General features: G+C 34.2%; 1 protein-coding gene across 1 annotated transcript; it reads left to right on the forward strand.

Moving 5' to 3' along the window:
* The first annotated feature begins 2,885 nt into the window (after window positions 1–2,885).
* Window positions 2,886–24,065, forward strand: LOC112045862 (inositol polyphosphate-4-phosphatase type I A). Its single transcript, XM_024082224.2, has 19 exons — window positions 2,886–3,292; window positions 4,604–4,762; window positions 4,846–5,037; window positions 5,569–5,720; window positions 6,213–6,374; window positions 6,596–6,954; window positions 7,190–7,380; window positions 8,095–8,251; window positions 9,143–9,336; window positions 9,812–9,927; window positions 12,294–12,737; window positions 15,972–16,134; window positions 16,885–17,069; window positions 18,278–18,489; window positions 18,620–18,716; window positions 19,645–19,828; window positions 20,244–20,366; window positions 21,364–21,499; window positions 22,688–24,065. Exons 1-19 carry the CDS (start codon window positions 3,175–3,177, stop codon window positions 22,818–22,820), a joined length of 3,477 nt encoding a protein of 1,158 aa, XP_023937992.2. The 5' UTR covers window positions 2,886–3,174; the 3' UTR covers window positions 22,821–24,065.
* The last annotated feature ends 1,327 nt before the right edge of the window (window positions 24,066–25,392 follow it).

Here is a 25,392-nt window from a genome sequence, read left to right on the forward strand (position 1 = left end):
TACTTGGCTAGTACTCGTAACAGACAAGAATTAAAAAAACAAAATTACTTTAGCCCTACAGGCTAATATGCTTGTTTAGCCCCGCTGTGGAGTGGTAATATGACAGTGTTTTTGAGCAAGAGTAGTGAAAAATAATTATCGTTACTATAAACAACTATAGTATTATTCAATATTAACATAGTTTATTAATTTCTGCTTAGAACTTTGTACAATACTTAATTAGCTTTTCCTTTTCATAGGTAATTATTTTTTTAGGATAACCCTGGACTTGAGTCCAGCCACTTGGCCAGAGGTAGTTAGAGTCGAAAATCTAGATCATAATAAAAAAATAAATTTAATAAGTCTTTAATTATGTCGAGTCTACCTAAATGCCAACCAAATAAATAGGCTATAGATTCCAATTAATTAATCATTATTAAAATTCAATTATACCCGTATTAATTATTTTACTTACTTGTATTCCATTTTGGGAAACAGCATTGTCTCTCTGACTCATGATTCTCTGTTAACAGATTAAGATTCACTTTTTGCAAGGGTTGTCTTACTTGTTGCTCAGGTGATAAATTCTGCAATAGGTATTTTTTATTCTTTGGTTATCTACTAAAATATTACTATAAATGCAACATTAGTATTTATATGAGTACATAAAGCAACCAACCAGCAAAATCTTTTTTCAAATTTGTGAATTATATCTTTCTCTTACACTATTGGACACAGTAAAAAAAATTATATAAATAAATGTTAAAATTAAAATTTGCTAGTATTCAGATATTTTAAAATGAGGGAATTCCTATATTATCACAAACAAGAATGATTACGATGAAAAAGGATTCTCACCGGAATAGATGGGCAGGCATTGTCTTTGAGGCGCAGAAGGCGTAATGTAAAATTAATGTGATCCTTCTTAAAATGATCACTACAATATATGCAGCTGTATCGTGATGGAAATCAGGCCTGTTAATGCTCTTTAGCCATTTTTGTCTTAAATAATGATTTTTTGGAAATCTGAAAAATATAAAATATAACTATACTTATAGAACATAAAATAATTTATTAATTTATACGTTTTCGCTTATTTCGATGATATAGCGAAACAAATCAATTGTTCACTATTCATCGATATTGTAAACAATACTTTCCCAACACTACGTATACGGTCAAACCAAATCTCGTGAAATAATTCAATTCTTTAAAGGATTGCCCATAAAACCACGTATTGTAAAGCTTTGAATTAGGCAATGGGCCTAATTAAAAAAAAAACACCTTTAAAATACTCAACATGAACAGAAAAATCAAAGATTTTAATACGTACTTGTGAAATGAATTTCCCTCTAGTTTTGTTTGGGTTTTGTTGGTGCAGGCAACAACTGCGCACTTCACCATTGTACAATATTTAATTTATTTTGCGATTCACAAGCTTATTGGTTATTATTTCCGTAATATTTTGAATACCGTTACACCGGAACCACAACAATAGCCATTTTTGGTCACTAAAAACAAAAGATAATTTGGTCACAACTGACATAATTGATGTTGTCATGTAAAATATGTCTAACCTCTTTACGCAATGGCAAAAACAATATCTATCTCGCTTCATTAAGGTAGTTTTCTTTAAGTTAGAGAGGTTACGAAAAAATTTTGTTTATACTTTAAAAAAATAAATACTTGACCAAATTTGACGTAAAATGCCACAGGTCTATATATATAGGTGTCAAAGCCTATAACTAAGATAGAGTACGTGAGATCATAGAGTAAAGTACATTTGGAGTACATAATAATTGAATAATAAAGGTATACTGCATTATAATAGGCTTAGAGAATCACCAGCTGCCATCTACATACAACGCCCTCTTTTGGATAAGTTCGACCTTCGCCGATTATAATATAAGTACAGGATACGTGTACTGAGCCGTAGCTCGTAGAGCCTTTAGACCTCTTTAATCCGGCCTTATCGTAAAATGGGTTTGTAACATAGTCTACCAACTATAAACCAACTCCCTGCAAAATTTAAGTTTGAAACATAATAAATGAAAGACTTTCATACAAACTTGTGATAGCCTCTAGACCTCTTTGATCCGGCCCTATCGAAAATCTATTATAAGCAGATACTTACAAAGTATACATTACCTCCCTGCCAAATTTCATCTTTGTACGTCAAGCGGTTTTCGAGATTTCGTGAGAATGACCTTTCGCATTTATATATTAGGAAGACTAGCCGACGACCGAACATTATTTTACCCCTTTTGGCCACATTTTACATCAGTGCTTTGCTCCTTTTGGTCGTAGCGTGATGTTATGTAGCATAAAGCCTTCCTCGTTATACGGGCTTTTCAACACAAAAATATTTTTTCAATTCTAAACATTAGTTCGTCAATAGGTAAGAAGTACGAAGTTACCTGTAACAGGCGAGCAAAAATGTTGTTTGATAACGTCACGGCGTTAAACGCGAGCTGATCACCGCGCGCTCACTTTCAATTCTAGATCTGGTGATTTAATTAATGTATCGAAATAATTCTTTCACGAGTATTTTTTGTTTTCAACGGAGAATACAGAAAGCTAACATTTATAAAAAATTAACATTATCCCTTGTAATTAGAAATAATTATTGTTATATAATATTCACTTTGACTCATTGCACATAGGTCGCCTAGTTATATCTTGACCAAAAATAACTGAAAATTTTTGGTCAACTTCCCTCATCTGTTATTTAAAAAAATCGGACCTCGAACCATTGTACGAGATCCGATTTTTTCCAACCGTCATGGTACAGTCGTTTAGCCGTAAAAGTAACAGAAGGTTCCTGAAAGAGCTACATTAAAGAACTCTGTCTGAAAACCTAAATCTCTTTTTTTTCTCTTGCTCTGTGTTTGTTGTCAACTGTCAGTGTCATTCTGTTGTGATCAATTTTGTATTGAAAATTGAAATTAGAGTAAAAATGCGTTGTGAAGTACTAAACTGATAAATAATTATATTATTTTGTTTATTTTATTTCTGTTTATATGGAATAAAAAAATTCAAGAAGTTGATATAGCAAGCCAGTAGGCAAACCAAATATCAAGTAATAGCGAAACCAGTATTAAAAAATGAGTTGGATTTTTCTTTTTGTATGCCTTTCTTAGTAGGTGTGGTTTGTTAATTTGTTAATTGTAAACAAATGTAAAGAATTTTACTAAAATGAGATTTAATAAACATGAGCTAGCTGCCTTAGCTTCACAGGCGTCGCAGAGTTTCGATCGTGAAGGTGTGTTGTTGTTAAAAGAAAAGCAGGATGGTTTCTTTCGTCGATCGGAAGGTATTGTAAATAATAAACCTACTAATTAATCTTTCTATGAAATATGTCGAAGGCTTGGAACGGCAACTTGAAAAAAAATAACTTAAAAAATACTGAACTAATTTTATAGTTAATCATAAAATATACTGAACATCACGAAAACGAAATGTACTTTATTATTTTTTTTTTTGTTTTCGTTAATAGATCAACTTCGAGTCTGGTGGTGGTCTGGTTCTGTTGTCAAAAACAACATAAAAATTAATCTGTTTCAGTAGTTTCTGAGCTTATCGATTTCATACATACAATCTTTCTTGTTTTACAAACAGCCTTATCGCTATTAAAAAATAGGAGGAGATGGTGGGCAAGTCAAAATTTGGGGATTTATGTATTTTTCAATGCTAATTATATTTCACTATATTTTAATGAAATAAAAAATAATGTTTGTTTATCATCCATCCTTATCATTTAGGGGTATGAAAAAATAGATGTTTGCTGATTCTCAAACCCACCTGTATAGCACACAGAATTTCATAAAAATAGGTCCAACCTTATAGTAGGGAAGCCCGGGATGCTAAATTTGCAGTTACTATAGTGTCAATAGAAACTAATAGAATTGGTAGATTAGATGATAGAAACAATACTTTTTTCGCTTTCAGCAGTGGGGAAGAAAACTAGTCTATAAAGACAATTTTAATTACTTTGGCTTACTAAAATATCCAGAAAATATGAGCGATTATTCAGGAGATTATTTTATTTAAAATAAATAAAAAAATAATGGTGCTCGTGGCTGCATAACATAAATATAAGGGTATTATTTTGTAACTTTGGGACCCTCTCATTCCATTATGTTACACACAAATCGTCAGATTTTCAAAATGCACACCTTTTAGCTATAAACTGAGAGAGACGAATATCTTAGCATTCCATCCTAACTTATCTTAATCTGATATATTTCTGAAGTTAGTTTTTTTTGATGCCTCAAACATACCTACCAATATTAAGAGCTCATACTTGGTGGAGGTACTAAACAACATGTAACATTATTCACTTATGTTCATCTGACTTGCTCAAGTAACTGCAAAAATCCCCTCTTTGGCTCCCCTATAATATCTCTATAATAGGAGTCCTCTTATAATCCTTACCCTCTTATAATAGGAGTTTGGTAACAAACATATGTGACATGAGGATTTCTTAGATAATAATTTGTCTGTCCAAGTATTAAATAGTAGGTAAAAATCTTATCTGCACTGGAAAAACACCTGAATTTTAGTAAATGTTGTAAATAATAATTCTTATTTATTATTATTATGAAATTTTCGCCATTTGTTTCAGGTTCTTACTGTGTACACTGGTTCCGACTTAGAGGCAACCTTCTCTTTTATTTGAAAGGTCCTGGTCCATGGCAGCAGCCTGTTGGTCTCATAGTGTTAGGTCAACATCAAGTAAAAGAATATCCCCTGGATGAGAATGGCAATTGGCCATTTCAGCTTAGTATGTACATTCAAGTGTTTTATGTATTCTCATTAGCATGTATAGGCTATAAATAATAATATATCATACTTTCTTTTGTATAGTCTGGGAGAATGGAATATGCTACAAGTTGGCTTCATTTTATGAAGCTGAACGCACATCGTGGATTAAGGCAATACAAGCAGCTCCTTATCCTGTTATAAATTCTCAGATTCTAATGCTTAAAGAAAAACTTAACAAAATAAGAACAACCACAGATATAACAATGTATAGGCAACAGAAGGGCATAGTACTTGGTAAGTTCTCATTGTCCTGTTTTCTTCATGTTTTTATATAGAATAGAAGCCAATTTTTACATTTAATTGATATTTGATTAGGTGCCCAATGCTATAGATATTACTTCTATTATGCTACATCTTTCATCATCACCGTCATCACCATCATAATCATCAATGATCAGCGAATGCTGGACATGGCTTTTTATTTATGATACTTGTATCAATAACGAGGTTATTATAAGTTGTTAATAACCTCGTTATTGATACAAGTTGCGGGGAGGTAAGTTCACCAAAAGGTGTTACTAACCAGATGGTTTTTTTACTGTTGCTTAATTAATAGTTATACAACTTAACAGGCAAAAAGTCCTATAAATTGTGTGGTACATTATCTTGTTCAGATGCTCAGAATTTTTTTTAATTTCTTGGTGACCAGTGCCAACTGGGAACATAGGGCACAGTAGCTGCTGTTTTTGATATATTTTATGTACTACTAATTTCATGTTTTATGATGTACAATATGTATGCACCTATAAATTTTCCTTTTTACAGATATGAATGAGGTACCGCTTTGTGAGCTGGCACTTTTTTGTGATAATTTATTATGTGATACACATGGTCGCCCACCGTCACCAGTTATTGTTATATACGTGAAATATTCAAAGGGTCTTTGTATAAAATATGGAACAACAGAGATAGTTGATGTAAGTGTGTTTTTCAAGATGACTTAAATATGCCTTACCATTGATTACAGCCCTAGTAGTGGGGGCATATAAAATCGTAATATTAACTTTATGTTATGGTTAGATACCTAGCTTTGGTAATGAGCCGTGTTAGCCCAGTAGATATGCCTCTGCTTCCGATTCCGGAGGGTGTGGGTTTGAATTCAGTCCAGGGCATGCACATCCAACCTTTCAGTTGTGTGCTAAATTAAGAAATTAAATATCACGTGTTTGCCTGTCGTGTGAAAACATCGTGAGGAAACCTGCATACCATAGAATTTTCTCAATTGTCTGCGTGTGTGAAGTCTGCCAATCCGCATTGGGCCAGCGTGGTGGACTATTGGCCTAACCCTTCTCATTCTGAGAGGAGACTCGAGACTTTCATTAATAAATATCATGTCGTTAGTTGGTATAATTTCATACCATAATTGTGAATTAAAGTCAAGAAAAAACATATATTTTATGTAATTACAGACATGCAGCAATCCTTGTTTTTCAAAAACAATTTTGTTTCGTGCCAGTGATGGATTATCGAGAGATACTGTAGTTACAGTAGTTGTTTATGATGTTAAGGAACATGTATCTGAAACTGCAGTACCAATGGGATCTTGTACATTGCAACTTAGCACTATACAGGTAAGAAACAATATTTATTTAATTAATATATTTAATAAATGTAACATGTTAACTAAACTAAGCACATCTCAAAAATATGATATTTTTTTAAATCTAGTAGTACCATAATTAACTATTTAAGTCCATTTTTAAAATGTGTCAACTAGCCTATTATGTATACATTATATTAATAGTATTTACCATTTATCCTCATGTCGTAATACAGTTAAATCAATACACAGGAAGCCCAAAGATTGCGTGTGGCTTTAACGACACGCGATAACAAGACAGTGGGATTTGTTACAATCAACGGCTGGAGCTTGGAGCCATCCTACATTGGTACCAGTCCTAGTCATACAAATGACAAAAATTGTATAGACATCCCACAAAAGATCCTAAAAAGCCACAGACGTTCACAATCATTGCCTCCTAGACTCGGCTTGAAGTTGAAGTTTCCTTCCTATGGAAATCTTCTGAAACAGAACTTCGTTAACAGTCACCAGGTTACATATAGGTTTCATTCGGGACTGGGTGGAGACATAACTGTACACGAAATAATGGCCGAACCGAAATTGTGCTATCAAATTCCTATGCAACTGTTGTAAGTATGTGTATTGATTTTTAATAATGATTTTCATGATGTTTATATAAACCTAATCATCGTATACGTCGTTTTTATAAAATGTTAAAAACGATTTGTACCTAAGAAGGGATTCTTATTGTTTGTAAAAATACCTACAAAGTTTATTACACAAACTATACTTTAATCATAAAGTTGCTGTAGGCAAGCTTATTCATAATAATTTTAAAAATACAAACAAACGTTTTATTTTAAGGGAAATATATATTCAACGGGAGAAAGAGCTGTTAGAGGAATTATTGTCAGTGGGCGACATTTCTGGACATTGGCGAGTCAAGAGGTTGGAGTTAGCGTCGACACATATGGCTTTATTGCAGCACTATTGTCACTCAAAAAAATGTTTGCATCAAGCTGAAAACGCCTATTTTAAAGCAAGCAGTAAAAAAGGTATGCATTAAGATTTTATTACATTATATCGTCATTATTAAGCTATTTTACAATTTATAGGAGAAGGAATATGGAGCCTAAACCCACCACACTGTATATTACATCATTGCCAGCCAATGGACGTCCAGTGTTGGACGTAGGCCTCATGTATATACTTCCAAACACCACGGTCTCGGGTCGCCAGCATAAAGCGGCTCCCTGCATTTATCCTGCACACCTGGTCCCAATGAGATATAGGACCCCAACGTCTAACAGCTCTTCGAATTATGTGCCCTCCCCATTGCCACTTCTACTTTTCCACTCTTTAAGCTATTTTGGTGACTTTGGTTCTTCTGCGGATATCCTAATTTCTGCAGAGCTATCCTAACTTACGCAGAGAAACTCCAAGGATGGCTCGCTCCATCGCACGCTGATTGATTTTGAGTCTTCTTATTCCATTTCCTGGTAACTTAGTTAGCTACTAGAATCAAGAATTTTCGTAAATAAAAAAGTTGATCGTCTCATCGTGATGAAGCTACTCACGAAAAATTAGCCTGTTAGTAATCAGGTGTACAAAATGTTCTAGGTATCCCTGCCTATAGCGATCTCTGATCCGTAATCCGTAGGTCATCGGAATACGTACATCAACTTAAATGGAAAATTTTACAAAAACGGGCGATTTGACTTAAGACATTTAGTATAGAAAGTAATTTTAATTAAACCTCTGTCTGGTAGATGATTCGAGTCTGGAATTTGCTCCTGTCAACCTTCATTTGCAAAGAATGTGGGTGTACAACGACACACTGAATAAGACCGGGTTTCACGATATCATCACTGCGGGCGCGTTCGCAGCACACACACATAAAGCGGAACGCACAGGGGGCCTTATTAGGTATGGTCAAGTTATTCCGGGGAGTATGTTCGTCTTTGGATATACTCGTAGTTGTAAAATGATAATGAACACACTTTCAATTCAGTTAGTCACCCCATTGTGACATCTATTGTCTGTACTTTCAAAGCTAAAAGACTTCCAAAAATGGATAGTATAGACATGTGCTCTATATTTCCAAATCACAAAAATATTATATTCAACCGACTTCAAAATCACAAAAATAAACTAAAAAGCGAAAAATAACATCGTATGTGCTACCTGCTGATCACTTTGAAGGTGGTGCCAGAATAGTGATGCATTAACTCAAACCGTTTAAATCATACAGTTTTAGGATGTTCAGGCAGTATTTTCCCCTGTTTCTTTTAGAAACGGCTTTAATGAATACGCCACTGGCTTCAAAGTGACCAGAAGGTAACACATATTACAATGTTATTTTTCGCTTTTTAGTTTATTTTTGTGATTTTAAAGTCGGTTGAAATTTTTTGTAAAAAATATTTATAGTATTATACTCATGTTAATAATTATTGTCATTTGTATGACAAATAGATAAGTGAATTCATTTTTATCATTCACGCCTTAACTACTTAAGGCTTTAAATAAAAAAAATGAAAATAAATATAAGAAATGACGATGTTAGTTATGAGATAACAAACATAAGCGTCGAATTAAGAACCTTTTTTCGTGGCCGGTTAAATATAACAATAATTGGTTGGTGGTGTTTGATATTCAAACTCCTAGAATTTCATAGGATCATAAGATTGGTCTAACCATATTGTCAAACAAATTTGATAGGTGGCACCCTTCCACCACCTACTTTTATGTGGTGAACTTTAACTTAGTGGTTACCCTTAATAGGGGAGCAACGAGTAATTAGAATGTTTAAATTTGTAGATTAGTACAACAAGTAAAGGATATAACAAATACGAAAGCTGCATTAAATTTCGCAGCCGCAAATAAGATACAGGCCGAATACGATAATGTTGTAGCGATGAGGAGACTGCGCGATGAAATACTCGACGATTTGGAAAGAATGGTAGTACTTCTACAAGCGAACCAGCACCAGGAAGTTACGAATATTTCAGGAGGTGTGTAATTATTATTGATCAATAATATCTGGACGAGTGTTTTTTTAATCTACACATTTTATACTAACAGACGCCTGCAACTTCGTCTGCAAAAAAATTGTTTCATCCCTCTTTTATCCCCTATCTATTACCGTGTACCTTTAGAACATATGACTATAGTCTAACTTTAGAGATGAATTACTTTCCATACGAACTTTCAACCCCTATTTTTCATTTTCATTAAAAAAAAAAATTAGTGATAAAAGTAGCCATGTTCTGCTCCTGCCATGAATTTGCTTGTTTACTGCCCCTACGTGGAATGCGATTCCTCGATATCCAGCGCTGATGCAATGTCATATCCAGTGACTATATATTAAGGTTTAAGATTTACCAAAGAGCGTTTAATACGTATGAACAGGCGAAAAGAAATAATATCTCTGTTCTTATTTGCCGCAATTGTGTACAATATGCTAACAATTTAACTTTTATTTTTTAGTAATTAAAACTAAAGTGAAAAGCATGCTTGCTCTATGGGAACCTGCTGTGGTAGAAGAATCGTTGGCAATTATTGGATGGCCGAAACACCACTGCAACGATGATCCGGAAAATCAAGTATGTATGATATTATGTAAAAATGTAAATTCTATGTAGCAGTGCTTAAAGGACTGCGCATTTTTGGGCATTATTGAGAGTGATCGTTAATGGAAAAACTGAGTTGATAGCTGCTGCCAAACGCGTAAAAAGCGGTTGATTTGTTCCACAGATATCAAATTTTAGTTCTTGTAATGCTTCGCACTTAAAATTAGCAGAAAGTTGCAAGGATAGCCTGGATTAACCTTACTATTTTTTATTAAAACCGGACTTGTGCGTGTCGGCCCACGCGTAGTGTAGGGTTCCTTAGAAGTTAGGACTTTTAATGCACAAAAATACCGATAATTATACACCACACATGAGGTAGATTATAAAAAGAAATCATCCTCACTTTGCATGTACTGTCATACTACTAACAGTATTGTTCAATGCAATATTGAGAACACAACATTTCCCGTCACTCTGGAAAGTCTCCATAATAAATATGATAGCCAAGCCAGGAAAGTCTCCTACAAATGTGTCTTCATACAGACCAATAAGTCTTCTCCCAGTACTATCAAAACTGTTTGAGAAACTATTCCTTAAACGATTAGAACCTGTCTTAGAAGACCAAAAAGTATTACCAGATCACCAGTTTGGCTTCCGGGCCCATCATGGAAAAACAGAGCAGATTCACAGAGTGGCACACACTATTCGTCAGACACTAGAATGAAAAGAATACTGTTCAGCTGCTTTTCTAGACATCCAACAGGCTTTTGATCGTGTCTGGCATAAAGGCCTTATATATAAAGTAAAACAGTGCATGCCAAACACAGCATATATACTCATAAAATCATATCTCTCCGAACGCATATTCCAAGTCAAATGTAATGACCAATTGTCTAATTTCTACAAAATCGAAGCTGGAGTACCACAGGGGTCGGTGCTGGGCCCCGTCCTATATACTATCTATACAGCTGACATGCCTTTGTCCCAAAATGTGATAACAGCGACTTACGCAGATGATACTGCTCTGCTCTCACGCAATGTAGATCCCAACATAGCTTCTCTAAATCTACAAGAACACCTAAATAAAACTTGTTCCTGGCTCAAAAAATGGAGAATCAAAGCTAGTGCAACTAAATCAAGCCACATAACATTTACGTTAAGAAGGGGAGATTGTCCTGCTGTGAAACTAGACGAGATTACCTTACCCCACCAAACAACCGTAAAATATTTAGGTGTACATCTGGATAGAAGATTGACTTGGAGAGATCACATTAAGGCGAAACGAGATCAGGCCAATATGAAATTTCGAGAACTGTATTGGTCTGATTGGGAGAAAATCCACACTAAGCCTGGAAAACAAGCTGCTGATATATAAATGTGTTATAAAACCAGTATGGATTTACGGTATTCAACTCTGGGGCTCTGCTAGCCACTCAAACATTGAAATACTTCAGCGCTTCCAAAACAATGTATTGAATGTAATATGCAATGCACCATGGTTCGTCAAGACTGCAGAAACACACAGCCATCTTAACATTTCACCTGTTAAGGAGGAAATAGACAGGTCACTAGAGGCCTACAAACAGAGGCTTGAGCGCCATAAAAACAACCTGGCTGTCAAATTGTTAGACGTCAGGGACTGCAAAGTCCGCCTGAAACGAACACGACTGGCCAACATAGTATAGTAGTATATACTCATTCCTGGAGGGACGCTACATCAGTGGATGTGCAGAGCCCGAAACGACATACTAAAAAGTCATTTGATCGGATTATGGTCTAGAGACTGATCTCCGATAGACCAACAAACAAGAGAAAAAAAAAAAAACTTTGCATGTACGGAAGGAACCCCAAAAATTTCTTTTTTAAATTATCTTTTTACCACTTTTGTAGACGTAATTAATATACATACATACGATTATCTGTACCAAATTTCAACTTTCTAGTTGTAAGAGACTGAGTTATCTTACTGACTACTTTATCTTTCTTATTACATGCAATTTTTGAGTTCCAATTACGTTTTTTTAACTTAGCTGTTATAGTTTTTCTTGTTATTTCATTATACATATACATATAATAATTCACGTGAATAGTTTGTGGTGACACTAAAACAAAAATTAGGTCTCAGAAGCTCTCATCCCCATTTCACATGTACCTTAATAAAATATTTTTCAAGGGATTATTTTATGACTTTTTTCACATTATTAATGTACATACACATGATAATTTACAGCTTTCTAGTAGTAATAGTCTCTACGCTAAACGGCGGATAGACTTACGGACGGACATGGCCAAACTATAAGGGTTCCTTGTGGACTACGAAACCACTATAAATATTAATTTTGAACTAAACCTGAAAAACATATTTTTGTTTGTTAAAAATATGTTCCATTTTGTTTCAGACGCTGTCGGCTATAATGCGTTTAACAGACCAACTGAGCTTGTTTGATAACAACACTGATTGTGATAACTTTGACGTCTCCTCTAGTTCTAGCTCCAAAGACACATCGCCCATTGTTGATGTTGCATCATTCCCTTCTAGTTCGTACAGTTCAATCTCTAGCAACGGTATCAAGGAGAAAGAGCCTTTCAAAAATATGTATGAAACCGAATTGCGATTCTACAATGATTATTTCAAAAGTGAAGAACGAAATATTTTAAATAGTTCGTTTCGTTCCACTCGCTCTCAAACAAAACCAAAACTAAACGATGCTCAGAGTTCATCATTTGAATCGTGCAATCCTAGATACGGTAGCTTGAGACATGATTTTAAAAGTACAGCTTCCTTGGAACAAGTTTCGTATCGATGTCTGATGGAAAGTTTAAGTGGAATTGATAAGAAAAAGGTAAGACAGCTTTATAGTATTTATATAAGACTATAATATGTGATTTGCGTTCCTTGCTCGCTACTAAGAGCAATGGAAATAAAATATTAAACAAGTCATTATTGTATTGTACAACTTTTATGCAACCCTTCAAATTTTATCAAAAAATGTACATGCGATTCCGAATGTATTTTCCTCTATACAATAAAGAAGTAGATTTTTTCGGTTTAAAGACATTTTCACTACTCTTGCTCAAAAACACTGTCATATTACCACTCCACAGCGGGGCTAAACAAGCATTTTAGCCTCTAGGGGCTAAAGTAATTTGGTTTTTTTTAATTCTTGTCTGTTACGAGTACTAGCCGAGCACTAGCCTACTATAAAACGGAGGAGGTTTTATTCGAAAATAGAATCATTATAGGTAAGGCCTGATTGTTTTGAAAAATAAATAAAAAACTTTAAATTAGAATGAACCGCAGCGTTCTTGTCTGTGGAATGCGTTCATTTTTTCATTTAATTTTTGTTTGAGTTGCGAATAGAGCGAGATTGAAGACATGGGACATCCTGTACGGTGTAATACCTTTGCCTTTTTCTCGTGAAAGAAAAATAAAATTAAAAAGCGAGAATTTTAAAAACAATATTGCCGTGAATCATCCATACTTGATTTTTTTAATGAAATTTATTGTAAATTTATGACCGTAACATACATATTGTTCAAGGTTAATAGTTATTGTTGTCTTCATCTAGTGAGAATGGTGATCCTAATTTGGAGATGGATGAAATTTTCAATCTGTTACCATCAAAGTCGAGATGCATTTACCTACTTAAATACTTACCTACGATACCTACGAAAAATTTAATAAGTGAAAAAAACAACAACGAATGGATTCACTTACGAAAGGAGTTTTTTTAAACTATTATCTCCCACGTTTACCTTATATATTCATTATTCATCTTCAAAGTAGTCGGAAATTATGTTACCGGGTAAAAGCATCTCCCTTAATATCCAAAATTGTAGACTTTGTACATTTAATTTTTAATTAAAATAAATCATTGAATATTGTACTATATAATAAATAAATATAATAAATAATAAAAAATATAATAAAATAGTTTTTATTTATGTAGTGAAAAGCAGAGTGTAACACGTGGGGCTAAACCCATTATAAACTCGGTTTCTATTTAGGCGGCCCTCGCCTTCGTCTCGGGCCCTAAAAATACCTCGTATATAATGGGTCTTTTTAGCCCCTTGTATAACAATCTACTATTATTTTCTCCAAAAAAGAACGTACTGTTACTGTACTGTACTGTACTGTACACTTACTTACTACACTTAACTTAGAGTTAACATATCGTCATTTTTGCAGACAGCATGCATTATTGTAACAAAATTTTAATTACATTGTTTTTTCAATATTTTGTCCAAGTTTGTGAGGATGTAGGATTTAATTGATTTCTTGAATGCTTTTATGTTATTTAACTCCTTACTGGAGTTTGGCAGATTGTTATATAACTGAGCACCCTCACATAATATGTTTTTATTTCCATAGGTTTTTGTCCGTGGTCGCCAAATATTGATTTTATATTTATTCCTAAGATTGAGTTTGTTAGTCCTATGCTTAAATGTTATAGTAGAATGTAGTGTGTTGGTCATGATTTTTTTAATTATGACACAGGTATTGTATGTGTATAGTTGCGTGATATTGAACAGTTTTGTTTTAGTGTAAAGATCTTTTGTTGGTGTGTAAAAATTGTAATGAAATAGTGTCTTGATTAATTTGTTTTGTGTGCGTTGTAATTTGTTAAGATGTGTCTGTGCAGCAGTTCCCCAAATTTTTATTAAGTATTCTAAATGTGGCTTTGCTAGAGCGTTGTAGATAGTTTTTCTTACTTTGTACGGAATGCAATTCGATATTCTTCGTAAGACACCTGTTAGTGATGTTAATTTTGAAATTTGTTGATCAATATGAGGGTCCCAAATCAACTTGTCATCTATTATTAGGCCTAAATATTTTTCTTCATGAGATCTTTGAATTTTAATGTTGTTGATTGTAAGTGGGTTAAAATCTAGATTTTTTTTATTTTTAGCTTTGTATATCATGTAAGATGTTTTAGTAGTGTTGATTGTTAAAAGATTATACAAGAAAAATTGACTTAATTTGTCTAAATCACTTTGAGCTTGTGCAATTGCTTCATGAATAGAGTGTGCAAAGTAAAATAGGCACGTATCATCTGCATAGAGGGTTAGCTGTCCTGATAGGTTAAGATTTATTATGTTATTAACATATATAAGGAAAAGTAATGGTCCTAAAATCGAGCCCTGAGGAACGCCGCAAGTAACTAATTGAGAATTGCTTTTATTTTTAGATATTTGTACTATTTGTTTACGATTATTGAAATAAGAGGCAAAAACGGTTAGTGCAGTCCCAAGAACCCCGATGTTAGCTAGTTTTTGTAAGAGCTTTGGGTGGCTCACAGTATCGAATGCTTTTTTTAGGTCTATAAATACTCCTAAGCATACATGATTTCTATCTATATTAGTTTTTATTTTTGTAACTACGTCAATTGCTGCACATATTGTATTGGATTTTGGCCTAAACCCATATTGCTGTTCAATCAAAAAGTTTTTTTCATTTACATATTTATTTAATCTGTTATATATAACTCTTTCAAAAACTTTAGAGACTACGGGCAATACTGATATGGGTCTGTAATTGCTGGGATCGGATTTTGACCCAGCCTTATGGATTGGAGTGACTTTTGCAATTTTCAAGCTATCAGGAAAAACTCCGTCTGTGAGACACTTGTTAATACAATTTGCGAGACTTGAGGCAATTACATTTTTAAGGCATTTCAAGGCTTTTCAGGTGATTCCAACGATACCCGCACTTGTATTGCTGTCTAAGTTGTTGATAATGTTTTTTACTTCATTAGGACTACATGGCTCGAATTCACTTAAAGTTATATCATGATGATAAGATTCTTTGTACATAAGAGTATGAATTAAATGCGCATGATATTTATGTGGAATGTTGTTAGCTAGTTCTGTACCTACAGTTAAAAAGAAATCATTAAATGTTTGTCAAATTTTATCTCCATCTGTAATAATGCCAGATGAAGTGCTCAATTTTGGGGGTGCACAGTTATTTTTTATTTTATTTACAGCTAAAGTATTGATTAAGTCCCACATCTTTTTAGGTTTTTTAGTCATAAACATTTTCTGCAAAATTTGTTTAATAAGTGTTTTTATTTTAGAGCGCATTAAGGAATGAATCATCTTCGCTACCGAGTATAGGTCAAATAGACTCAATAACTAGAGAGAATAATTTAATGTTTCTGAAGAGCATTGGTGCAGATGTTGATGCAGCCACAATGTTAGCTCTAGAAAATGTTCTAAAATACTCTGACAGCAATAAGGGTAAGTAATTAAAAAAATAGACGGAACATTTTGAAGTTTTTGAAAATGTCTATTTCATAACTAGAGAAGATCCAAATTCATTTATTTCAAGTAGAAAACCTTACCTTAAAAGCACTTTTGAAACGTCAACGTGGACTATTTGTACCACCGGTTTGGAAGGCAGGTTCTACTGAGAAGAATCGCAAAGAAACTCAACAGTTGCTCGTAAAAATCATTCATAAATCGACTATTTGTCATATTAAGTTATAGTAATTTTATTAAAAGTGCAGTCACTCTATTTGTTCTCTCGTATGAGCCTGCTTCACACTCGACGGATGGCATGGAAAATAGCTAGTAAAAGAGGCAGAGATGTAGCGTGGCAACGTTATCCGTCCTGCTCCTCGTCCTGCCCATCGCTCGATATTATGTTTGGACTTTTAACGCGAATCAAAGGACAAATGCGAAGCGTCGCGATTAATTGCGCATGTGAGAAGAGACTTCATTCGTGTTGTGGAGTCTAGTGTGGCGGGCCCATTAAATGTAGATTTGGTTTCAGAAATTAAATATCACGTGTCTCAAATGGTGAGAATCAAAAAGAAGAAACATCGTGAGGAAACCTGCATACCTGAGAATTTTCCTAATTATCTACGTGTGTGAAGTCTGCCAATCCGCATTGGCCCAGCGTTGTGGAATTGGCCTAACCCTTCTCATTCTGAGAGGAGTCTCGTATTCAACAGTGGGCTGAATATGGGTTGTAACGAATACTTTCAGATCTGACAGACGATGATCTGGAGAGCCTGAAGAATGTATCGGAGGGTTTCAAAGCAGCGGCCGAGGTCCTCGTGCGATGGTTGAGGGTGTCGCACGCTGCTCTACGGTTGCGCTGCGAGTCCACTTCGTGGGCGTGGGAAAACTCCGCGCTACAGACTAGACGATACATGTGCTTCTCACAAGCGGTAAACGTTTACTTTTTACGGGCAAATAGAAACAGATTTCTATTAGCATTATTCGCCCCCAAAAATTTACATTGACCTCCGAATTAGTCTTATTTGACCTGAGACAGCCACTTGCAATCAACGCCTGCAAAATTACTATCTTATCAACTATAGTTTTTTTGATATGAGCTGCAATAAATACAATTCAACATGGGATCACCCCTTCATTTAGCTTCACCTATTCGGCTATTCGGTTTTTTCGCTAAGAGATTCGAGCTTTCGAAGAGTCGAATAGACATCTTTTAGGCTTTGATTAAGTTTGTCTAAAAGTTCATGTTCAATGTAATCAATGATTACATTGAACGTGATGCAGGGATCTGGTCGTCGGCAGCTCAGGACCATTGTGTAAAAGTAGTAGTGGAAAAGTCCCCACAAAAGGCCTATATCCAACAGAGTATGTCCATCGGCTCATGAAAGTTATTCAGATATCTTTAAATAAAATATCCGTGACGGCTTATTGACTAAATTGACTAATATAACAATGACCTTGACAGTTAATTGACTAAATTAAATAATATAACATTGACTCTTTATATTGTTAATTTACTAATATAACAATAACCCACACAGTTGAATAAAATAAAAATAAGTCGGGTTTTCCTTCCTGACGCTATAACTCCAGAACGCAGGAACCGATTTCCACGGTTTTGCATTCGTTGGAAAAGTCTCGGGCTCCGTGAGGTTTATAGCAAAGAAAATTCGGGAAAAGGTTGGGGTAGGGTAGGGGTAGGGTAAGGGTAGGGTAGGAGTAGAGTTGGGTAGGGGTAGTTGAAAGTTTACATCGAGTTTCACGCGGACGAAGTCGCGGGCGTCCGCTAGTTAACTATATAACAGTGACCCAGACAGTTTATTGAATAAATTAACTGATATAACAATGACCCTGATAGTTTATTGAATAAATTAACTAATATAACATTGACCCTGATAGTTTATTGAATAAAATGACTAATATAATAATGACCTTGACAGTTTATTGACTAAATTAAATAACATTGACTCTGACAATATAATAGTTAATTTATTAAAAATTAACTATTATATAGTTAATTGAATAAATTGACTTATATAACAATTACCCTGATAGTTTAATAAATAAATTGATTAATATAATAATGACCCTGACAGTTTATTGACTAAATTGATTATTAAATCATTTTGTTTTGTTACAGCTGGCAACATTGACAGCGGGTTTGCTGTGCTGGTTTTGCTCAGTCCCAAGTGACATTGTAGTTAAAGTTTTAAGATCCGACATGGGTCCTTTGTGCGGTTTTGAAGGCTTGTTGAGCCTTTATTCCACCGAGAAAGCTATGTGGGGTGATATGGTCGTGGCAGTTGAAGACTTGCAGACCGTTGTTTTTACTTTAACCAAAGTAGGACATAGGTAAAGTATATACTTTATCTTGTTTTCATTATAATGCTTGTCATTAGACGACTTTTTTAATTTCGTTAACTTATAGAGATGTTTTAAGCTCTAAAATGGTGTTTAATTTGTTATTGTGTTTTTTTTGCAGCAACATGGCGATACCACAAGTGAGCGGAACAAGAGAAGCTTTGACAGTATATATTCCTGTATCGGATTCCCTTTATAGCAAGTTTATCAATAAAGAGGTAAATATTGTCCATAAAAATTTACAATTGGGACTCCTTAGCAAGAGATTCTAACTTTTTGTGTAGAAGCTGGCATAATCAACACACCGCTATATTGATATTTTTTCGGAATCGCGGTGCACTATCAAAATTATTAGTAACTGTACGTACCTTATTTATACTCTAGATGCCTCGGTAACGTGAGACTGTGAAGTACCATGTAACTTGACATTTTTTAGATTAAGTATATTGGTAGGTGTTCACAAATCCGCTTCTTACATATTGCACGAATCTATCGCAAAATTGAAAATCCGTTTGTTGCGATGCATCCTTCGATCATTAATAACAGGACCTGCCTCGCTAACCGTTACCCCTCTGGCAAAGATCAAATATCAATGATCTAACGCGTTTATAAAAACTGTTGCTATAGGATCGATGTTTCATTGTTGTAAACGTTTTCGTGGTGTAAATAAAAATGCTGGTAACTGTGTAAAAAACCATCAAAACCTTGTAATTTAGTAAAAGATAGAGTAAGGTTTCATTTGTAAGTATTTCTACCTTAGTTTATACCTTATTGGTCACCACATGGCCCCACGGAAGACCAGCGCTGCGCTGGTGCATCCATCACTAGCGTAGCACATGCTGAGTGGTGACCATTTTGGTACCACACACATCATTATTATTATTTATCTTATCATTTTTTTATATTTTTTTTTTTTGGATTTAATTTAGTTTTATTAGTTTAATATCTCTAATTTATTAGTTCACTATATTTTTAAAATTACTTTCTTAGTTTTAAAGTATTTGTTGTCTTTTGTGTATTATGTGTGTGTGTGTCCAAATAAAATATTTTTTTTTTTCTTTCTTTCTTTCTTTCTTTCTTTCTAGTTTTATCAATTTTTTTAACCGACTTTTTAAGTGAATGAAATTTACTTACATATTTTTTCAGCATTTGAGTTTCACCATAACACCGGTGTTCTTCAATGTGGGTATAAATGAAAAAGCTACACTGGCTGAGGCATTGGGCGAGACTACTCCACAGTTCCAGTCAAACAACGATAATTTGGATAGACTTTACAAATATTATTACAAATATAATAAAGTGTTTCCGGACCACATGACTTCTAGCAGAAGTAAGTAACCTGCCCCCCTAGCCAAGTGGCACGTCGATTCTCTTTCTACGATTGCTATCGCTTCGAAAACTAGAAAAATTTATGGGATTGACAGATCTTGATCACGTGACTTGTCGATAGCAAATGCCATTCCCATACATCTTTTTAGTTTTCGAAGCGTTAGCCACTGCTACTTGGTTAGGGGGCTGTTCTCAAGTATAAAAAAAATGGTCATAACTATGTAAAAAATTCAAAATCGCAGGATCTTGAATCCCACCACAGGGCTAATCTTGGATTCTGTCTTCTATGTTTAACCAGTTTCAAAAAGTAGATTATCAAAATCAAGATGCGTATGAATCGTACATGATCGAAGTCATTCCAACATTCATCTTTTTAAAGTTTCGAGAGAATTACTGGCTGTATTGTAAAATTTCAGCATCATCACGGACAAAACCGTTGGAGGAAGTTATGGAAAATCTTCGCATTGCTGTCCACAAAAAAGTGCCTAAGAATATTGAAGTATTACACCTTGCTGCCTTAGCGACGAGACTTATGAACGGTGAGTGCATGTTTTTATGTTACTAGTGATAGTAATCTAGCTATAGTTAATGTAAAGGTAAACAAAAATAAATGGTGGTAAACAAAAAAATAAACCTTGGCTGAGTTTGTTATGTGCTCTTCTCGAACCAAGGCGCGTTTTAATTTCAAGTTTTCGACTATTTTTACCACTATTAGATTAATTTAAATTATGACACAACTTGACTTTTTAAAAGTGCTTGTAAAGCAAGCCTAATTGAAATAAATGAACATTTAATTTTTGAATTTTGAAAGGGGATCGAACTGAACTTTTTTTTTGTATGGGTAGAAATTCGATTTCGAAATGAAAATGGCGGCGAGTCGATAATGCTTTCATGCATTGCACCATCATGATGAAAATCATACATAATCATCATCTCATCAGCTCATCATCTCATTTACCTTATCCCACTTAAGTACGGTTGGCAAGATGTGTTAATCTCTTCTGTTTATTTATTTATTAAGGAAAATCTACCGTTAATACATTAAATTCATGCTTAAATTTAATTACTTTCTTAGCTACAGATGTACTCAATCATTCGACAATTTATCTTCTACTCCTTTTATACACATATCCTCTTTTAACTACACACACCCTAACATTAACGCTCAATCCTGTTTCACTTGACATATATTTTTTTTAGTTTAGATTAGTTTTAACTGCCTAATATCACCGTCATAGAGAATACACACATAAACAAAAAGTGTCTCATTATCGATACGAAGATGTTTCGAAGTAAAAAATGAGTAGTGATGTACTAATACAAAGAAAATAATTAAAAATGAACTCTATATTATTACTCTAGAATTCTAGATATATCGATGACGTGACACTATTGGGGTACCGTCTTACTTGACATTTTTATTTGCCTATGTATTATATATTGTATATTATTGTATATTCTCTATCAAAGCTGTGCTGTGCAAATCTTAAAATGTGAACATTAAACATCCATATAAATAGTTTTTATTATTTTTAGGTATTAGATTTACGTCATGTAAAAGTGCCAAAGATAGGACTGGGATGTCTGTGACTTTGGAACAGTGTTCAATACTTTCTTCAGAATATCATCTGGCTGAGCATGAAATGAAAAAAGCGCTTAATATAATGAGGAGGTATGTACTACATGACACATAAAAACTGACACATTCATACACTCGTACGCCGACTTACTCGTACATATAAACTTAAGTACATATGCTCTTTGACTTGATGTACACTGCAATGCAGTTTTAATGCGCAAAAGAGATAGTCCTTTTCAGGTCCACTCTTGTACCCCGTATCATTAAAATTTAAATAATACAAGGATTTTATTAAAATCTAAAAAAGTTAATACATCTAACTAAATAAGAAGAAATAAATAAAATTTAAACCCATGTTTTTGAGTTATAACAAGATGGCGCCCATAAAGCAATTATGACGTGACTTCGTAGATTTGTATAATCAAAAATAGTTAAAAATAATAGTTTCTTTTATTTCGGCCGGGGTACAATGACTGATCCTGGGCTCCATACAATTTTGGACCATCTCCTTCAATAATTTTCTACGCAAGCGCGCTCCAACCTAGACCTTATCATTGCTTTCCACCAGGCATGATTGTAGTCAAGCGCAAGTCTATTTAGCATAATGAAAAAATAGCTCTAAAAACCCATTTCAAGAGCCGCTACCCACCCCAACCAACTATTGATGGAGGCTTGCAACTACACCTCTGATCCCAACGACGATTGTAGATCTAGATGCCCGAAGAACGTATTATACTACCCTGATGACGACAATGCGACACAAACATACAAACACAAGCTGCGTCTTCGCCGAAGAATACGAGGACCTCGATTTCTAACGTCATTCGAACGTAGGCTCCATCCACGGTCACGGGGGCGTTAAGACTGATAATCTTAGGCTAAAATACCCTTCCCGACCGGCTCTCTAAGTTAAGGTCTGAGTCTCATAGGATATGCCCTTAGAAAATCCTTCTGCTCGTCTTTTCTGTCTCGTGTCGTCTCTGTTTAGGGCCCCCCAGGCGATGCTTCTACGTCCGCCTAAAACTCCCGGTAACGCCGTTGAAGTCCCATTAAGAAGTCTACGGCTCTTACACAATCAGAAAAAAATGCCTCTATAATATATTTATTTTAGAATGAAAGGTGTTAGGCCAGCATGGTGGACTATTGGCCTAACACCTTTCATTCTGAGAGGAGACTCGAGCTCAGCAGTGTGTCGAATATGGGTTGATTACGATATACTATAGATGAATCATCTGTTTTTTTTTTTATTATTTATTTATTTATTTAATCATCTGTTTTCAGTGAGGGTTGCCGTCGTGAGAACACGTTCAAAAATATTGGAATCAAAAAATACGCGTTTACCAAAAAACAGGTGATGGCGCTCCCTGAAGAGTATAGACCGCCACCTGGCACTTATGGCGCTACGCAAACTTAAATAGAATACGAAATCATTTACAGGGGGTAAAGTACCAAAATACATAAACATTGCATTCTTTATCGTGTACTTAAATGGATTCTAATATTATTTTACACATTTTTGTATATATACAAAAAACGTTACACAGGTATATAATGTTACGTTACACAAAGTTTCTCTATGCGACAGCGCTCTCTATCATGTTGCGTTGGGACGAAAGAGAGTGCGATATTTTCGATTACGTCGCTATTAGTCGTCGTTTTTCTTTCTTTCGTCCCAAGATATGTTGTGTCGTAATGGTCCAAGCCAGGAACAGATTTATCTAATAAGATCCAAAACTCATAAAATGCTTGTGCAATGTTGTTTTATGCAGCTTAAAAAACTTAACTGCGATGTTAGGTTCAAGAGTAGCTCTAAATCACTTAAAAAACTTCAGTAATTCACCAGTATATAGTAAAACAAAATTTGCCAACATTCTATTTATTTTTAGATCTAAAAGTGACTGTGTTTATAATTAACCTGTGTTTACTTAAGAGTGTAATTCCGAACTATTGTACTACTATACGAAAATTATTGTACTTATAAATGGTAGACCAAGACTTACTAATAATAATATATCTATTATTATAATTAAATTTCTAAAAATTACTTAAGTTTTTCTCGTGATAGTATTATTTGTATGACCTTAGCGTAATAACTATTACGACAAAAATAGATCAATATCTTCCAATGTATCCCATAGTTTAGTATGTACTTACAGCACATAATATTTACAAAGAACAGTAATATATAGTTATACGATATTATTAATTTTGATAAGTACGGAAACAGTGGCGAGTGTAATATTTAAATAATCGGTATTTTTTATTATAATATAATCCAAGGGCCGCTAGATGTTATAGGTCTCGGCGTGTAAGTTGATCTATGCGATCTATCTACACGTCGAAGCCATTAAGCCGGATTTATATTTGTCTGTCGTGTCGTCTGTGAATCGGTATCATACAAAATGTACGATACCGATTGTCACGTCAGACAAATGTAAATCCCCCTTTACAATAGCGTACGAATTTTTTTACTTTTTTGACATCATTAACGTTATTTGAGAAGATGTCCGCCATTTATAGCACAACTTACTTGCTGGGATATATATCGAAAAGCTCATCATTATCTTTCTAAAAACATTTTTTTCAACATCATTTTTATATGAGTATCATTGATGGTCAATAGAAGTGGTGCAATATAAAGTTTTATACTTTAGCAACAGTCAAGTGGCCCTTTTATTGTTTATTGTTATTTATTAATGGTTAACAAAATATTATATATATTATTTTTCAAAAAAAAATTACATTTTTTATGATTTCAAGCCGTTATTTGTTTGGTGAAATGCACATCGTCGCTGTATTTGAGGGTATTCAAAATTAAATCGAAGATAAGACAAAAGTACTGATATGAAAGTATAAAATAATTTAATAAGTAAGTGGAGTATAAAAAAGTACTTATATTTTTTTTTATTAGGTTTTATTTAGTGCTCCCGCACTGAGGTTTTGTACCGCTACAGCTTGTATTGTTATCCATACAGTTTAATGCTGAAATACAACACTGTTGTATTGCTAACTAGTAATATAACAAGAGAAATCATTGGAAAATGTTTCATCTAATTGTACCTACGAGTAAGTTGAACAGTGGCGTGCATATGGTTGTTGCTCAGGGCACGCACTAGTAAGTCAATTTAACCAAACTGGGCAAATGTGCTTTGGATAAGAATTAACAAAACATTTGTTAGGGTATGCAGTACTTTAATGCTTGTATGAAGTGCACGCCACTGACAGTGAACTTGAAAGTTTATAGTCGTAATGAACTCGAAGCATTCGTATATAAATAAAAGTTTCATTTTTGCAGAATACTGTACAATACTTACTATAATACTCTTCTAACTCTGCATTCTTAGGAACATGAGCTTTGAATGCCGTTTCGCTCGTGAACCGTTCTTATATAGATTAAACAAAATGCAGACAATTTCACTACAATATTTTAAATGATAGATTAGCCTTAGTATGGGAGCTCTGAATAAATATTAATTTAATTATTATAACGTTATGCAGCACTTTTTGTTAAATTAGTTGTAATGATCAAAGATACAGTGATAGCTAATGCTTCGTCATTTTATAGGCTAATATAAAATTATAAAGGCGGTCTGCCGAAGGGTTGCCACAAAGATAATTGTATGGTTTCTCGTTTTATCCCAAAGAAGTATATGAAACAAATATAAAATATGTTTTACACATGAACGATTTGTCGCTGAACCTTTGTCACCTACTTCCCAAAGTCACTGATTCAATATCTACAGTTGTCTATCGTACTTAGCTATGCACAAGTGAAAGTCGACCAGTTCAGGAACTGTAGCCACGTGGCACGTCGATACTCTTTCTATAATAGCTAACGTTACGAAAACATAAAAAAATGTATGGGAATGACATTTGCAATCGACAGGTCACGTGATCGAGTTATCGATCGAATCTGTGAATCCCATACATTTTTTATAGTTTTCGAAGCGTTAGCGTTTATAGAAAGAGGACATAAGGACATGTTC

The sequence above is a fragment of the Bicyclus anynana genome, chromosome Z (genome assembly GCF_947172395.1).
Source record: "Bicyclus anynana chromosome Z, ilBicAnyn1.1, whole genome shotgun sequence".
NCBI lineage: Eukaryota > Metazoa > Arthropoda > Insecta > Lepidoptera > Nymphalidae > Bicyclus > Bicyclus anynana.

Excerpts from the sequence above, each read along its gene's own strand:
- LOC112045862 (XM_024082224.2), top strand. The coding sequence starts at position 3,175 with ATGAGATTTAATAAACATGAGCTAGCTGCCTTAGCTTCACAGGCGTCG. Across the intron at positions 4,763-4,845 it reads CAATTGGCCATTTCAGCTTA|TCTGGGAGAATGGAATATGC; the intron begins GTATGTACATTC and ends TCTTTTGTATAG. Across the intron at positions 9,337-9,811 it reads AGTTACGAATATTTCAGGAG|TAATTAAAACTAAAGTGAAA; the intron begins GTGTGTAATTAT and ends TTTATTTTTTAG.